Source organism: Columba livia, chromosome 23, assembly GCF_036013475.1.
Source record: "Columba livia isolate bColLiv1 breed racing homer chromosome 23, bColLiv1.pat.W.v2, whole genome shotgun sequence".
NCBI lineage: Eukaryota > Metazoa > Chordata > Aves > Columbiformes > Columbidae > Columba > Columba livia.
The window spans coordinates 4,298,670-4,316,149 of record NC_088624.1 but is presented as its reverse complement, the minus strand read 5'-3'; the positions used below and the strand labels follow the sequence as shown (position 1 = coordinate 4,316,149).

The following is a 17,480-nucleotide window of genomic DNA, read 5'->3' as shown; positions in this document are numbered from 1 at the left end:
GATTGCACTGGATGAGCTTTCCAGGGCCCTTCCAACCCCTGACATTCTGGGATTCTATTCTCTCCATTTTAATAAAGTACGCTGTGCATCCCTCCATCTAAAATATTGCGCCTTTCATAGAAGGGTATAAACTATTGATTTTTCAATTTCTTCTACTGACTTTAACGATGACATTTTATCTTCAAAAATAATTGTGTTTATCTAATCACTGCAGAAGAATGGCAGTTAAATACATTTATATGCTGTTTAATCATCGCTTAAAACAAGATTAGCTCTTTTTTTTTAGTGATTCAAAAGCCAAATCTCAGCGTAGCTGCTTAAACGGGAGAGCTGCAAATATTCTTGTTTTCGGCCACTTTCCAGTTTCTAAGAGCAAAAAAAAACCCTTTTTAGCAAAGGTTGTGTAGGTAATGATACGTAAATACTTGTGTAATAAGCTAACATGCAATTCTGTGCCGTTCTGGGTTGGTGTGTAGGACGGAGGAGGAGGCTGGTGGTGACATCTGTGCTGGGGAGTCCTAAACCGTCTAATTCAAATGCTTTTTTGTAGCTTTTACTATTTTTCCAAACTCTTTGAACCTGGAACTTCAACGCTGACACATCTCACGTTGGCAATTTGGGAAACTTTCGGCAAGAAACAATTCAGGAAGTTTAGAAAAAGTCTAGAAGTAACGTCATTAGACGCTGTATTTCAGTGGCTGCTTTTGGAGTCGTTCCTGTCATTAAGCATAAAGGCTTCAAATTTGGGAACATAATGCATGTTTTCACATATTTTCCCCTTGCCCATGAAAATCTACCTATTTTAAAAATTAATCCTAGTAGATGTTTTCTTACTTTCAGGTGTTGGTCACGAATTTAACATGAGATATAAAATTTCAGGGTAGCGACTTGACCAAGACGGTGAATTGTATATAGTCGAGTTAAGGGGTGTTTGAGTCACACTTCTGATACATCAGCGAGATGGTTTTGTTACCAATGCAGTTATTGAGGTCACTGAGCTCCCAGCTGGAGGGATGGTTGAGACACAGATGCCGCAGTAAGTTCATGCCTCCCTGCAGAACACTCCATCAATTTGAGTTCTGGCTGTTTCCTCATGTTCCCAGCTCTGGATTAAGCATGAAAGAGCTGGAAATGTTCTTTAGCGGCTCGGGACGTTGGGTGGTCCCTTGTCGGAGCGAACACGTGAAATGTGGGTCATGGGACGACCCTTACGCTGCTCGGCGGGAAGAAAAGACGCTCGGAGGTGATGACGGTGACACTACAGACCCACCAGCTGGTTGGGGTTGGATGTGACCAGTGTCCCTTCGGGCGTTGGAGCCCGTGCTGAGGACAAAGGGACCTCAGTAGCTCTTGGACATCAAAAGGAAGGATAATCAGCTGGAAAAGGACTCCTCCTTCCCACCTTTTACCCCTAAACGTGCTTCGTGATCCTTACATCTCTAAAGATGTTTCAGCTGATGGGTCCAGCCACTGAGGACTCTTTCTGGAGGTTCTTCCAAGCTGTTCTTCACCAGAGAAGACCCAATCGCCACTGGTTTCCAAAGCTTTTTCTCTCATATTCCTGTGGCTCTCGCACTGTGTGTGTCGCCTCCCGTGTCCCCGCAGCATGGAAACGGCGTGATCCAAACACCGGGGATTGTCAAGGCAGCTCCGGTGTCACCCCCAAAGGTGACAGCGACCCCTCCTTTGTTTCCGAGCACTGTGCTCCATTCTGCAGCCCTCGCTTAAACAATTTAGTTTTTACAGTCTGTGTTAAACACACCCGGTATTTCCTGCCCGGTTCGGATCGATGGTGTCGCTGACCTGCGCTCCTCGCTGCTTCCACTCCCTAATCCCGGTTCTCCGCAGCCACTGGGTTTCTTCCAGCATCCAACAAAGCAGAACCCCAGCAGAAAACCACTTGCCTAAGGCTGATTTTATCTTTTCTATTGCGCTTGGAGACCTGTCAGCCAATTCTAATCATTATAGTGCACACTGGATTCATTTCCTTTAGTGCTGGGCTCTTACGCCGGTGTGTCCCGGAGCTGGTGGCGCTGGCTCTGTCACCCGGATCTTGGGCTAATCCGAGGTTCCATCAAAGCCTGTTCCCCTGTTCTGGTTCCACGTGGGGCTCTCCCGCCTTGGCACGGGGGTGTCTTTAGGGCCCGGTTTTCATTTCATTAACTGAGATGGCTGTGATTTATTTGATTGTGGAAGCGGAGAAGTTTGGTTGTTAGACTTGGTGTCACGTACATGTCTATGTGCACTGTAGGAAGGTGTGTATGTGTAATTTATACATACATGTCTAAAAAATGGGGGAAAAATATAAATATCTATGTTTATATATGTAAAAATTGATAAAATAGACTTATATAAACTTATATTTAGAATGCGGAAAGTATATTTATATATATTGGTGGGAAAATCTGTGCCGTCAGCCTTTTGAACCAAACAGAAATAGAAGCACATTTGGTACAAGGTGGCCAAGGCGCTTCCGTTATTAAAGCTTAATTATGCTAAATACAAAAATAAGAAATAAAAATACAGCTATATAATAAATAAAGCAAACAGATCCTGAGCCAGAACAGGGGAACAACATCACGCTGGAGGTGCAGAGGTTGGTCACCCCTTGCTATGGACTTAGGAGAGAGCAAAGCCGAGCTCAGGCCCAGCCTAAGGGAGCCTTAAAACTTGCCTAAAACTTTGAATAAGTGCAATAGGAGCCTGATCCCCCCAGCGACAGAAATCGAGTGTATGAATAAAACCTACTCAGAACTGCGGGCAATTGGGGGACATTAAATATATTGGGTACAAATAGGACTCACAAATAGGGGTTTTGTGGTGGTTTTTCTCCTCTTTGCAACAGTTCAACCCGTGGCAAACAAAGCTGCCCGCAAACACGGCCAAGCGAGACTGAAATCTGCCATTAGCTAACAGTGCTGCTTAAGGTTAAGCTCTTATTTTGTTCATAGTATGAAGGCCGAGACGTTTGTCAGATGGATGGAAATAAACGCTCTGTAAATACACGTTTTCAATCCGTTGTGCAAGGGTGAGGACAGGCATTCAATGTGTTTTTGCTGCTGTCCATAAAAGACAGAGGAGGTTCAGCGTGGTTTGGTTTTGTTCCACAGTCTGGAACACGAACCATTAGGTGGGAGAGCCCAGTTTGATTCAAATTGATTCAGTATTTTTTATTGTAATACTTTCCACTAATATGAAGAAATAGACGTTCCCGCTCAGGCCCAGGTGTCACACAAGGGGTTAAACCCCTTCAGTTTGTCATCAAGATGCTCTTTCATCACGAAACTCTGCTGATTTCAATGAGTTTTGAATTATTCCTTTATCTTAAAGCTGTTCACCTTTCTCATGCAGAAACCTTGATTAACCACTGAGACTAATAGATTTACATGCGAGTTAAACCAGCAAATCTCTGTAGTCGGCAACAACCTGGAGGAAATGATGGGGATCCAGCATCTTGGGTTTTATGACAAAGAGCAAAGAAGGAGCCCGAATTTATATTTGAAGGCACAAGTGTGGTGCCTTCCCCCGAGGAAATTACCATCTCATAAGGCAGAAAACCACGCAAAGGCAGAATTAATGTGTCACGTCTGCTTTGCGATCGCGATGAGAATGATCAATGAGGTGCCGGTGGGTGTTGGCGGTGATGGGCGCTCTGCAGCTCCACGTTTCCATCCGCGCTGTTCAACCCCTCCAATGCCCCACAACCCTTTGGGGAAGAAATTGTTCCCAGATCCAACCTCAACCTCCCCTGGTGCAACTTGAGGCCGTTTCCTCTGCTCCTGGCGCTTGTTCCTGGGGAGCAGAGCCCGACCCCCCTGGCTCCAAGCTCCTTTCAGGCAGTTCAGAGATCAGAAGGTCTCCCCTCAGCTCCTGTTCTCCAGCTGAACCCCCAGGTCCCTCAGCCGCTCCATCACACTTGTGCTCCAGCCCCCCACCAGCTCCGTTCCCTTCTCTCCACTCGCTCCAGCATCCTTCAGCATCTCCACATCGCTCGGTCAACAGCGATTTCCGAGAGAAAAACAATGAACCGTTTTCTTCAAGCGACGCTCGCTGGTTTGATAAATAGTTGGCAAAAGGCGCTTCGTTTGATGGGTTTGTTACCCGTGTTGGCAGGGGGAGAAGTTTCCCTTGGCGTAAAATCCCAACCTGCGTTTCCCCATCTCCCTTCCCAGCGTTTCCGCACCCAGAGCCGCTGTGTGTCGGGACGTCCCCAAGATTTCCCACCTCAGGGACACCAGCCTGGTTTCCTAAAGGTAACGCAGTTCTCCTCCGGATCTGCCGCCCACCTCGCTGCCCTCACGTGAATTCTTCTCTTCAAATAAGGATTCCAGCGGCCAACAGCAAACAAAACCAACAGCAAACAATCCCTCGGGATCATATTCACTGGTGACCTACTTAAAATCCTCTTGCCTCATCCTGTTTTCGTGGGTTTGCTGAAACGCTGGCTCACGCTCTGCAAGGAATTGCTGGCGCAATGATAACGACCGCAAAGCGCGGCCCCTCGTTTTTCTGAAGAGGCATGCTTTATGTTTTTATTGCATCATTTAGACGACTTCTTTCTTTTCCCCCGCTTGTGATGCGTTATCCCCTTTTTTGGTCTCACAAGCCTTTGTGTTCTGATTGCAGGCAGTGCTGCTGCTTGAAGAGATGCCGTTAAATCACAGGATGCCTTAATCTTTTCAATTTGTTTTTGAGGAAAATGAGGCTTCTCGCTCTACCCTGGAGAGCCCAAGCTGTGTTATCAAGGCCTGTGTTGAGCATCCTTTATTTTCCTTTTTCTGGTGCAAACGATCCAGCAGAGGTAATTATTTAACAAACGTGTTATTCTGCTCTATTTTTGTAGGGTTATTGTAGCTGGATTTGCAGCCCAGGGTAGAAAATCAGCGTTGCGCCTGCTAGGTTTGCTTCGTCTCTTTAGGAATTAATTTGGATGTTCCTCCTTGCTCATCCGTGCTGTTGGACAGCAAGAACATCGTTATACTGGCACACACACACGTGTGAATATTGTGATTAAACCAGCTCTTGGCTGCGTACACGGTACAGATAAACTCATCCTGCCTTTGCACAGCACATCAACGGGATGGTGCAGACACACTGAAACACAAATGTGGGGGATCCCACCCGAACTGGTCCTTTCTAGAGCTTCAAGAACCCTTCTGGGTTTGTACCTGGAGTCCCGCGCAGCACGCCGTGTATTCGTGCCGCTCTGAGTTCCCTTATCACTAATGGAAACAGAATTTCTAAGCAGATGTATAAAAAGCCCCACATGAAAACAAAATTATCACCGGGTGGCTTCTGCATTTCTTGGCGCCTAATAACTCTGTGCTATTGGAGCTCAGCCCTGTTGTCTTTAGGCAGATATAATAAATTCAACCACTTGCAGTCCAGATAATTCTTGTTTTCTCCCCAAACACTTTATTTTCACACACTATCTGGTGTATTTTTGATGCTAAGGGAGCATTTGCCGGCTTCTCCCAACCAGTTCTGGGTCACCACTGTGTGTTCGTGTCCTGTGTTGTCCCTCCAGGAGGTGACGGTAATAATAAAGATGGGGCTAATTAGCTCCATCGTACTGGTAAAACCACTCAGTATCTATGGAAATTAATTCAGTTTCTGGCTCCGGGGCACTAGCTTAAAATTAGACTGTAAGTAACGTTGTGTTCTCTTTTAAATAGTGAGGAGGAGCTGGTCAGGATGGAGAATAAACACGAAAACAGTTGAGTTGTTGGAGTTGCCGACTGGATTCGGGAGGAGCCGCATCTCCCGCATCCACCACTGCCCGCGGCTCTTGCGCCTTCTCCTTCAGGTGGAACAACTTATAGGTGACAGCTCCTCCTTATAAAGTGAATTAGGAGCCCTTGGCGTGGGTGTCGCTGCCTCATTAGGGAAATTGGGGCGCACGTGCCTGTTTTCCCTGTGCGCTCACAAACCGGCAGGAAATGCTCATCGATCCATTAATTGGGGTTGACTGCAAGAGCCACCAGAATAGCTCTGGCCACCAAACGTGGCTTGTTGGAAGGGTGAAAATCAAGACAACAGTGAAGAATATTGTCTGCCTGGGTGTGTGTCCATAGGAGTTAATCTGGGCAGATTAAAGGGAGCAAGCGGGTGGTGGTGACCACAGAGTTTTTCTTACAACCAACGGGGTTTTAATGCGTATCCTCCTCATCTATCCAACTGACCTTATGGTTGCGGAGGCTCTGATGGCTGATTTCACCTTAAAATGCACACAGAGCGTGTTCCTCATTAAGAAGCATTGATCAGCAGTTGTGACTTATCTCCTTATCTTCTTTAATTTCGCTTAATCTTCCAGAGCCCGTAGTATAAATTAATATCCCTAGTCCACAGGGTGCCTCGCATAAAGCATTTTCACATGTAAATGGCACAATACATCCTGTAGCAGAGATATGATTCATAGCCTATTACATGCTAAATCTTAGGTGGAAGCCAACGAACTAATTTATACGAGGTAATTAGATTCTGAATTAAATGCACAAAAGGGTTTTTTTCCTCCTTCTTGCTTTTCCTTGTGTGAAATGCGCAGATGAGCTGATACTGGAGAAGGGGAAGGTGTCCTGCCCTCTCCATCACCTCTGCTATCTGCGAGCTCCCATCCAGGAGTGACAGGGTTGCAGAAATGTGATGTATTTGTGTTTGCATAGATCATAGAATGTCCTGAGTTGGAAAGGACCCACAAGGATCATCGAGTCCAACTCACATTGGCAGTGTAGAATATTTCGTTGGTGTACAGGTAGAAAACAGCCAAAAGCGCTAAAATAAACCCTTGTCCATGCTGTTCTACCCCCTCAGTCCACCCCAGCCCCAGCCTCCTGGAGCACAAGCTCGTTCCTTTGCTCATCTCAGTGTGGAGGTGTCTTAGAATCAGAGAATCACAGGATGGTTTGTGTTGAAGGGACCTTCCCAGCCCCCCCAGTGCCCCCCCTGCCATGACAGGGACATCTTCACCAGCTCAGGTTGCTCAGAGCCCCGTCCAGCCTGGCCTGGGATGTCTCCAGGGATGGTTCATCTACCCCCTCTCTGGCCAACCTGGGCCAGGCTCTCACCACCCTCAGGGCAACAATTCCTTCCTCATGTCCAGCCTGAATCTCCCTCCTTTAGTTTCAAACCATCACCCCTTGTCCTATTGCAACAGGCCCTGCTCAAAAGTCTGACCCCATCTTTCTCATCGGCCCCTTTTAAGTCCAGAAAGGCCGCACTAAGGTCTTCCCGATGGGAGGAGAGATCTGACAGCCGAGCCTGCGGGACCTTGGCTGACACCACTGCGGGGGCAGACAAACCCCCCGAGCTGTCGGTGCCGCCACCAGTGCATGACCGAGCTGGTTCCAGCTGTCACCTCTGTGCCACCCATGTGCTAGAAGCTGAGCCGGGCTGAGTATGGGTTCAGACCAGGCTGAGGATAGGTTCGGACCAGGCTGAGGATGGGTTCGGACCAGGCTAAGGATAGGTTCAGACTGGGCTGAGGATGGGTTCGGAACAGGCTGAGGATGGGTTCGGAACAGGCTGAGGATGGGTTCGGAACAGGCTGAGGATGGGTTCAGACCGGGCTGAGGATGGGTTCAGACCGGGCTGAGGATGGGTTCAGACCGGGCTGAGGATGGGTTTGGACCAGGCTGACAATGGGTTTAGACCAGGCTGAGATGGGTTTGGACCAGGCTGAGATGGGTTTGGACCAGGCTGAGGATGGATTCAGATCAGGCTGAGGATGGATTCAGACCAGGCTGAGGATGGGTTCAGACCGGGCTGAGGATGGGTTTGGACCAGACTGACAATGGGTTTAGACCAGGCTGAGATGGGTTTGGACCAGGCTGAGGATGGATTCAGATCAGGCTGAGGATGGGTTCGGACCAGGCTGAGGATGGGTTCAGACCGGGCTGAGGATGGGTTTGGACCAGGCTGACAATGGGTTTAGACCAGGCTGAGATGGGTTTAGACCAGGCTGAGATGGTTTTGGACCAGGCTGAGGATGGATTTGGACCAGGCTGAGGATGGGTTCAGATCAGGCTGAGGATGGATTCAGACCAGGCTGAGGATGGATTCGGACCAGGCTGAGATGGGTTTGGACCAGGCTGAGGATGGATTCAGATCAGGCTGAGGATGGTTTCGGACCAGGCTGAGATGGGTTTGGACCAGGCTGAGGATGGGTTCAGACCAGGCTGAGGATGGATTCAGACCAGGCTGAGGATGGATTCGGACCAGGCTGAGATGGGTTCAGACCAGGCTGAGGATGGATTCAGACCAGGCTGCATCCCCACATTGGCTCTGCAGATCTGGGGGGGCTGGCTGGGCCGCGCTCCTCCTCACGCTGGGAGGAAGGTCAGTTCTCACCAGTGATCTCCTGCCAGACAGCGTTTTCCACTGGGATCTTTAGCATTCGAGGGGGTAATGCAGATATTAATAATTAACCCCCTGTGCAATCTCATCCTAACCGCAATTTCAAACACTCCAGACCATCCTCCCCAGCCAGCCCAGCTATTTTTAGGTTGGTTTCCCAGGGAAACGTGGTTTTATGTGGCTGCTGTATCCTCAGATTTGACAGCGAGGGAGAGAGGTAGCAAAGAGCATTCTCTCTTAAGTTCTGTGAAAATCAGTCACGTTGATTAAAGAGACAAACTCAGCCAAAGGGGGGAATTCAGCCGCCTCCGTCCGATGGGGAGCTGCTGCTCGGCTGCATCGTCAGCCCACCGAGAAAAACAGCTATCACAGCGTGGAAATGCAGAGTGGGGTGAGGAACGTGCACTGAGGGACAAGGTGATGGTTCAGGAGTGCAAGGCGTGATTAATTTGTTTGCTTGGTTCTCATGATTTTAGGAAAGCAGGCTGTAGTTGTCCCTCCCCTCTCAGAGCTTCTTTCTCAATGGTTTTAATGGAAGCATAAAAGATGCTTTTGGGCTGCCCCCCAGCCATGTGCCATTGCGGTATCTGCTGAATGGATCCTGTTTGTTGGGTTTTTAATGTAGAAAAGGAGAAAGGATAGAGGTTTTAGTGCCTGAGCCCAGTGACCTGGGCTGCTGCGAACTCTTTGGCTCCATGTGAGACGGCCACGCGGGCACTGGGGAGCTTGGTGTTCACATCCACGTCCAAGCAGCGACGCCTCCTCCCAGGGACTTTTGAAGAGGGTAAAACGTTCAGTCATCAATTTGTCACTTCAACAGCCACCACACGTTCTGGTTTGCATTGCCGAGGGCGTCATGTTGAGGGTGACGCAGGACAGGACCTTGTGTTTCCAGAGTTACTCGACATACGTCCCCGCTGTGGGCACCTGTCTCGACTCAAGCGCCAAGTGGGGTTTTGAAGCAGACTTGACTAGTACACAGGAGCAGAGTTCATTTGCCTGAGCAGAGGTGTTTAGTGCTGGTTTTAAACACCTCGTGGTACATCAGGAATCTGCACAGGGCTGGTAGGTGGGACACGGGACCTACAGGAGCCTCGTTCTTTCTGCAGCGGCAGCTCAAGGCAGGGGATGGACCCCGTGGTCTCTGCAATGGCACGAGGGACCTGCATGTAGGACCTTAATGCCACCATTTGTCTTCAAATCACCACTAGTTTTAACTGATGCTACTTTGGGGAAAGCGGGATAGTGTTGGCATTTCCCAAAGCATTCGTTAGCTACTTATATTTGCTTAAGTTGAACGTTTGCAGTTTGGAGGTGTATGTTTGCCCAGCTGCTGGTCTGGGCTGAGTTGGCTCAGACTGGAATTAATTTGCTTTATAATCAGGATTTACATGAAGACTTTTGAATGTTAATAGTCCTCTTGTGCCTCTCCTACAGTCCCACTCGTACTGGATCTTGCAAATTGGCCAGAAGAAAGCAGGAATGACAAGACAAAGGAGCGATGAGCTCAGAAAACACAACTTGGAGGGAGTGTTCTTTACGGAAAGCTTAGACCGGTCCAGTCTTGATACCGCAGTGTGACTAAAGTGGGACTTAAGTGCCCAGCTTAACTCCACGCTGTCCTCCGTGCACATCTGCAGATGTAGATGTTGGGGATGTGTCACGTCATGCTTGGCAGTGAATAACCTGTAAGGATCTCCCACTGGTACGAAGGTGCCTCCTGCAGTGGAGGTTGAGTGGCTGAGTAATTACATGGTGAGTGATTAGTGCCGATGACTCCTCTCGGTGCTGGGGGGTTGTCACGGTTTAACCTTGCGCTGGCAATTCAAACCCACGATAATCGCTCACTCCCCCACTTGCACCCCCAAATAGGGGAGAGAATCAAAAGGGAAGGGAGAAACTCGTGGATCGAGATAAACACGGTTTAATAAAGTAACAAAATAATACTAATATGCCACTGCTCGTACTAATATATAATGGAAATAGAATATAAAATAAAAGATACTTGATGCAAGTTCTCACAAACTCCGTCCGCACTGAGCACCCAGGGAGCAGCGCCTGGTCCTGAACAGAGAAGAGAGACAAAGGCAGAAAGGCCCAGAGGCCTCTGCAAATGGCAGGATGGGGACAGGCCGAACTAAGAGAGGTTTCCAAACAGAACTGCCCCAAAACGGAGCGGAACCAGGACAGCCTCTGTCCTCCCAGCCAGAAAATCCCCACTCTCCTTGAACACAAAGCCTGGCGCTAACAGCTCGGAATGCTGTCATTGCTCAGTCTGGGTGTCAGGCAGGGTCTGTCCCATCCATGTCCCCTTCCCCGCTGCCCCACACCTGTGGGCAGAGCTCAGAAAGACCTTGGCTCTCAGACCAGAGCAATTCACAATGTTAACTCTGTGCTGGGGTGTTACCGTCTTGGGGTGTTACACGTCCAGGGAGCGGCAGGATTTGTTTCAATTGTGGTTTAAATGCTGGTTTGGGGAGCCAGGGCCACGGGAGGAGGGAGAGGTGTGTGTTTGCTGTGCTGTGCCGGCCATGGAGCCGGGAGCTGCGCGAGGCGATGCAGCGAACAGGGTGACCAAGGTCACCGCTGCTGTTCCTGTCCAAGCCATTGCCACGTATTTACCTGAAATAAAATGGAAGTGCTTTTGTATTGATGAAATCTGAGACACCTGGTGTGATTAATGAGCTGGAGGTTCCACCCAGAACCCCGTCACCGCCTCTTTTAGCCGTGACCGCCCGGCCTGAGCTGCTTCTCATCCCAACCGCACGCACATCTTGCTGTTCTTCACCTCTCCGTACATGTGCTACCAGGAGGGCGCTGATGGAACAACGTGTGGCTTTAAAGATGTTAAAACAATGCTAAAAATATATATATTTCCTCCTCAAAGCCAGGTGGCTGTAAACGCAGGTGCTGGTGCTCCCAACAACTCGGAGTTAAGAGTTTCGCTGCTGAACTCGCACCTGAAGCATTTATCTTGCCGATGGGATTAAAGGCATGTTTTGTTCTTAATTATGTTGAGAAAAATAGTGCAATTAGCGGCCGTTATCTGAACGCAGAGGGGGTCAGCGCTGCTGGCTCGTGTTCACGAGCTCCCAGGTCTCTGGATTTGCCGTGTTGGGTTCATGCGAGTCGCGTGTCAGTTATGATCACGTATCCCCCATAGCTCCTAGCGATGTATTCGCTGTGTTGTGTGCTCGTAGATACAGCTAAATATAGAGCGTGAGATGGCAGGACGGCCAACCCTGACCTAGTTTTGGGGTTTGGTGGGTTTGGTTTGGTTCTTTTTTCAAGACTTAGGAAAAGAGATAAAAGCTGTTTGCATGTTGTTGCTGTTCTGTTTGCAGATTGTTCCCCGATAAACCAGTTTCCTTTGGGTTCGGTTAAAGAATTCAAGCCAGTTTAGCTCAACGCAAACCTGACTGCAGATCGGAAGGAAATTAGTAAGAAGTTCAATGATCAGTGTCCATTGCAGCGTTCACCTGGTATTTCTCTCCCTATGTGTATAAACCAGCTCAAAGCTTTTGGCCAAAGGAGGAACGTGAAGTGTTTGTGTGTTACACAGTTGGTGCCGGCGTCTGACCCAGGTGCGAGGGTTTCTGTAGCTAAACCCGAGATCATTTGCTGCTCTTGCACAGTCTGTGTGTTTTAATCTGTCGTGGCCTGTGTTTCGTTTTGCTGTTGGAGTGGCTACTGAGCCAAAGAGGGACACACAAAACCCAAGTCGTGGCCATCGGGTCTGCTCACACAGGGAGTGTTGGGCGCTTGGAAATACATTTATTTCAAACTTGAAAGCTTATTAACCCAGAAAAAAAACCCCTCTTCGGTCCTGGGTCAGCGATGGTTTATGAATAAGGAGAGAAGAGATGAAGATGTAATCCTGAAACCGCACATTGCAGGTTAACGTTGTGTTCGTTTTGCACTTAGGGGGTCCGTGCCTTTGAACAGAGGCACCGGCAGTGGAACAGATCAAACCAGATTGCCTCAGGACTGGGTCCTTTTCTGTGCCAAATATCACCATTCTTGGTGTAACAGCTGAATCCTCCTCCCCTGCTCATCCTCCCACAGGCAGGAGATGGCACATTGTGCAGCCTGGCAGCAAAACCGACGTGGAAGGGTTGGGTTTGACCTGCCTTTCCAGCACCGGAGTGTTTATTTGGCTATCTGGCAGCTGGTTTTTCATTTAGTTCATTTATTAGTCTTCTGTGTGTCAGTCTTGGGGACAGACGGATGGACGGGCAGCGTCATCGTACCAGCACAGGTAACCAGCCTGAAACAAACCTTCTTTTGCAAAAGACAAAATAGCGTTTCCTCTTTCATCCCCCAGCCACCCAAACATCAAATGTCAGCGGAGGGGAACTTGGGGAGGAAAAGGTTAAGTACACGACAGCTTTTTGGTTTTTCCAAAAGCTTATTTTTAACCACCAAATTTCAGTGGAAAGTTCTCAACTTCCCTTTGCACTTATAAAAGGTCAGCAGCTCCCCTCCCGAGCCCAAATCTCTGCTGCAAAGTCCTGCTCCCAGTCTGAGCCTTCACTGGTTTCCCTGGAGCTCCTGGTGTGTGCTCCTTGACCCGTCCCATCGCCCTTCCCAGGACAAATGCTGTGGGTCAAGCTGAATTTTTGCCTATTAGGTCCTGGGCTTCTGCATTATTTTCTCTCCTTAAACAGACAGTCACTCACCGCACGCTTATTTCCATCTCTCAGAGCAGTGATCTGACCAGACCCGGGGACGTGGGATCCAGGCTGGGATTGCAAATGACTTTGCAGGTACAAATATCAGCGGAGACAGAGGGTCGGAGCTTTGTGGAGCGGATGGGAGTTGCTGCGAAGGGCACAGCATCCACCTCTCCAAAGGCTTTGCGCCCTTTATGTATGCGACAACCGTCTCGAGCATCACACTCCACCCTCTGTGCCAAAAAAAGCTGAGCCAGTACAGCTGTGCCTATAGAAAAAGTAGCTTTTCAGCACCGCATCAGTCCCTTTGTGCATCCTCCCACCTCTTGCTGACAGCTATTCCTGGGAAGGTTTGGGTTTAGTCTAAGCCTTACTGAGCCGGGCACCTCCGCAGGGTTCGCGCCGGGTTGGCTGAATGGGTTTAATTAAAATGGAGCTCGTCTGTGTCTAGACAGGCTGTGGGGCTGGGGGGTTCGGGCAGTGAACATCTTGGGGCGCAGCTTTGCCTGGGCTGACACGCTCGGCCCGGCTCATCCGAGGTGTGTCCTGCTTTGCCCAGACGCTGTTGAAAGAGGGTTAATGGGCTTTGTTTCGGCGTTTCATCCGCAGCTCTGTCATCCTCCTTGTTTCCTTTCCAACAGACTCAGAACTGCTTTTTCAAGCTACTTGCCCAGCTGGAAATCTCCCTAAATAAATGCATAAAGTCCCAAGTCACGTATTCACACATTCCCAGAAGCGAAGAGACCAGAATGTTTAAGCAGGGGCTGTATAAATTTTTAAACAAAGGTAACAAGCCAAGGCAGAGGTGGTAGGTGATGAAACGAAGGTGAAGAAAGCAGCAAATGAGCTCCCTGATGTGTCGCTGCCCTTTCTCCAGCAGGCTCAGCGCTAACGAGCTTGATTGCTTTGGCAGTGCCAGCCCATCGCTGTCAGCGGCTGTTGTCCCCCTTGGTGGTGGCCATGGGAAGGGACGGCGTTGTTTTCAGGTGCGCACGTGGGATTATGCAGAGCAGCGTCTGCTGAGTTTGCCACATTGTGAATGTCAAAAAAGGAAATAAAGAGGGGTTTTTGTTGAAAGGCAAAAGGGTTTATCCAACCTCGTTCTCCCCCATCTCACCCGCACCCCCGAGACAGCGGCGATTTATCATATCGAGCGAGCGCAACCGGCTTTTATCCTGTGACCTGACTTAGTCAGACCAAGTGATGCTTCTATCTTGGACATCAGACCAATGTCTGATTCCATGTCTTCTCCTAAAGTACAGGTCAGTTTTATCATCAGCTCAGGTTCCTGTTCATCTGTGTTGCCCAATTTGCACCAGGACAACGTTATAGGGTGGAATTTGATTTATTTATACGTGTCGTGGCTTGCAGTGCTCACTCTGAGAAATGGAGCGCTAGGGCCATTCAGAAAACACCTTTAAATGGTACATCGATCTTATCCTATAGTGCAGATAATGATACCAAATATCAATATATCTGTTAATTAAATCCACAAGGTCTTTTTTAAGGAAAGAGGAGGCACCGGGGGTCGTGTGAGGTTCCCATGTCGCGGCATCTCCGTCCGAGCAGCACAAGGTCAGTGCTCCTGCAATTGGGCTTCGCTCGCCCGCGTGTAAACTGGGAAATTCCAACATCACCGGCTCGTCTCTCTCTTCTCCCTCTTGGCATCCCCGGGAGGTTGGTTGCCAATGATGTGTTATTGCATCTCCTGCTCGAGTTCAAAGGAACTGGGTTAATGAGCGTAAATCAGAAAGTCAGCCGTCAAATTATATTGACGCTTGTTTGCTACCGACTGCATTTCCCGCTTCGTCTGGCTTTGATCTGTGTGATGCAGGCAATTAAACGCAGCAGCGATAAACACAGAAAAAACTATGGCCACCTTACAAGCTAAATTCAGTCCTTTTCTTTCATATAACGTGCTCTTTGCGTTAGGCTAGAAACTAAATGAGAATGAGGAGGTGGGGAGGGAGGAGACCAGAAATTAGTGGAAAATCTTTTGTCTGGGGAAACAAAATGGATATGGAGAGGGAGGCTGCGATATCCTCAAATCCTCGCGTGCTTCAGCAGGCTTGGAATAAAAGGAGCCGGCAGCGCAGCTTTGCAGAGGAGCAGCGGCTTGGAGAGCGGAGCGAAGGGCAGCGAAGTCAGTATTAATTGTTATTGACGGCTTCAGCTTTCACGCCATGAGCGAGACCCTGAACCGGCGCTCGCACAAGATGCTGCTTTTGTGTGGCAGAGCGGGATCGGGGCAGCGGTGTCGGGGCCCCGCTGGCCGACAAATCAGCCTTGAAAAGAGGAGTTTCACCCGCCCGCTGCTGTTGCGCGGCGGTGGCGCGGGCCCCTGCAACAGCACAGGGATGCTCGCTCCATCTGTCGCTGCAATCGCACACGCGGTGGTACAGACCTGCCCCGAGAACAATCGTTTGCTTTCAAGGGGTTAAATATCCATTTGAAGAGCGTCCTCTACCAGGAGAGAGGTGCAAACGTGTCGGGGAGGTTCAGAAAGCAGCAGCGTCCTCCTGCAAACGGTGTTTACCAGGGGGGGCTGGGGGAGCCGTGCCAAAAACTCCCAGCCCAGACAAAGCCGGGAGCCGAAGCCACTCGCAGCGTTGCTCACGCTGCCACGTTTGCCTTGGAAAGGCTTTCACCAGCATAATATAACAGCACGTTAAATCTGTGCCATGTCAGACTTTAATATTTGCATCTAAAGAGAAACATCTGAGGAGCTTCTGGCGGGGTGTCTGCGTTTGGAGCCGCTGCCGGCGTCCGCATCCTGCCTTTGGTTTTGCTACGTGTTGTCAGCCGAGCTCAGAGAGTAGGAATTAGAGGTCGAGGTCTGACTTGAAAGTAGGAATTAGGACTGAAGGCATCCTCATTGCAGCTCCTCGCTTAATTGTTCTTTCGGGGAGCTTGTGGAGTCGAGCACATCCTGTAACTGCATGTGTTGGGCAAATATATTTTTGCAAAGAAAGGCTGTTCTGTTCTGCTGTGACTCAGGATGGTGATTTCGAGCCCAAATAGCAATGATACAGCAGAGGATGCTGCCGTGGGGAGGGGGTGGCGGTGGGTGCGCTGCGGCCTCATGTCCCCGCACATTAAAGAACTGAATTTTTAGCTTATGCAAATGTTTCACTTCCTCCTCATATGGCAGCGGTAGCTGAACTGATCCCAGCACCGGAGGTGATGCTGTCGTAAACTCTTCTGATCAACAAGATGCCAACATTTGCTTGAACACTATTAATAATCTTCACTGGCTCTGTGTTTAACTGTAAAATGGCAGAGTATGAGTTGCATCTTGTATGTGCGAGGGATCGGTTCTTGGAGATTACACGTGGGGTTTGCTTTTCATAGTTTGGATTGAATAATTTTTTCCAGCTTTGACTCAGCTCAGCATGGAGACAGGAGCTGGGAGGAGCTGCTGCCCGTCCTGCTGTCCTGCCTGCACCCTGCCTGTCCTGCCTGCCTGTCCTGCTGTCCTGCCTGCACCCTGCCTGTCCTGCCTGCCCGTCCTGCTGTCCTGCCTGCCCGTCCTGCTGTCCTGCCTGCACCCTGCCTGTCCTGCTGTCCTGCCTGCACCCTGCCTGTCCTGCCTGCCCGTCCTGCTGTCCTGCCTGCACCCTGCCTGTCCTGCCTGCCTGTCCTGCTGTCCTGCCTGCACCCTGCCTGTCCTGCCTGCACCCTGCCTGTCCTGCCTGCCTGTCCTGCTGTCCTGCCTGCACCCTGCCTGTCCTGCCTGCACCCTGCCTGTCCTGCCTGCACCCTGCCTGTCCTGCTGTCCTGTGTGCGCCCTGCCTGTCCTGCTGTCCTGCCTGCTCCCTGCCTATCCTGCCTGCACCCTGCCCGTCGTACCTGCACCCTGCCTGCACCCTGCCTGCACCCTGCCCATCCTGCCTGCACCCTGCCTGCCCTCCCTGCACCCTGCCTGCACCCTGCCCGTCCTCCCTGCATCCTGCCTGTCCTGGCTGCACCCTGCCTGTCCTGCTGTCCTGCCTGTCCTGCTGTCCTGCCTGCACCCTGCCTGTCCTCCCTGCACCCTGCCTGTCCTGCCTGCACCCTGCCTGTCCTCCCTGCACCCTGCCTGTCCTGCCAGCACCCTGCCCATCCTCCCTGCACCCTGCCCATCCTCCCTGCACCCTGCCTGTCCTGCCTGCACCCTGCCTGTCCTGCCTGCACCGTCTGTCCTCCTGTCCTGCCTGCACCCTGCCCATCCTGCCTGCACCCTGCCTGTCCTGCCTGCACCCTGCCTGACTCCTCGTTAGCATAAGCATCGCAGTATTTGTCCTCTGCCCATCTTCAGGGCTGTGTTGGTATGTCCAGTGCATCCCGCTGCAGTCCCGGGGTGCTCAGTTTAATTTGCCTGAGTGCAAATTCATTTCCCCTTAAGTGTAAATACAAACTCAAGCTGTAGTTTGCCTGGGTTTTTAAGCTCAATCCTGTAGAACATTCTAATCAGCT

At 50.1% G+C, this 17,480-nt stretch overlaps 1 protein-coding gene and 1 long non-coding RNA gene across 9 annotated transcripts in view; one reads left to right on the top strand and one right to left on the bottom strand.

Moving 5' to 3' along the window:
* The window catches only part of MYO1D (myosin ID), a 152,397-nt gene that overhangs the window by 107,314 nt on the left and 27,603 nt on the right, over positions 1-17,480 (top strand). The window contains exons 22-23 of one of the 8 annotated variants that reach the window (XR_010467798.1): positions 4,844-5,806; positions 9,790-10,302. The exons of 5 other annotated variants lie outside the window; for them this stretch is intronic. Coding sequence is in view for 2 of the 3 variants with exons in the window: in XM_065039820.1 (XP_064895892.1) it covers positions 4,844-4,925 (82 nt within the window). In the remaining variant the exon portion in view is untranslated. Of the gene's footprint in view, positions 1-4,843; positions 6,843-9,789; positions 10,371-17,480 lie in introns of those variants that run through there. 2 more of the 8 variants (XM_065039821.1, XM_065039820.1) reach the window with 2 other exon arrangements.
* On the bottom strand, positions 10,261-13,251 carry LOC135576161 (uncharacterized). Its single transcript, XR_010467800.1, has 2 exons — positions 13,032-13,251; positions 10,261-12,619 (listed from the first exon to the last, which is right to left on the bottom strand). It is a non-coding gene; the product is annotated as an uncharacterized LOC135576161 (long non-coding RNA).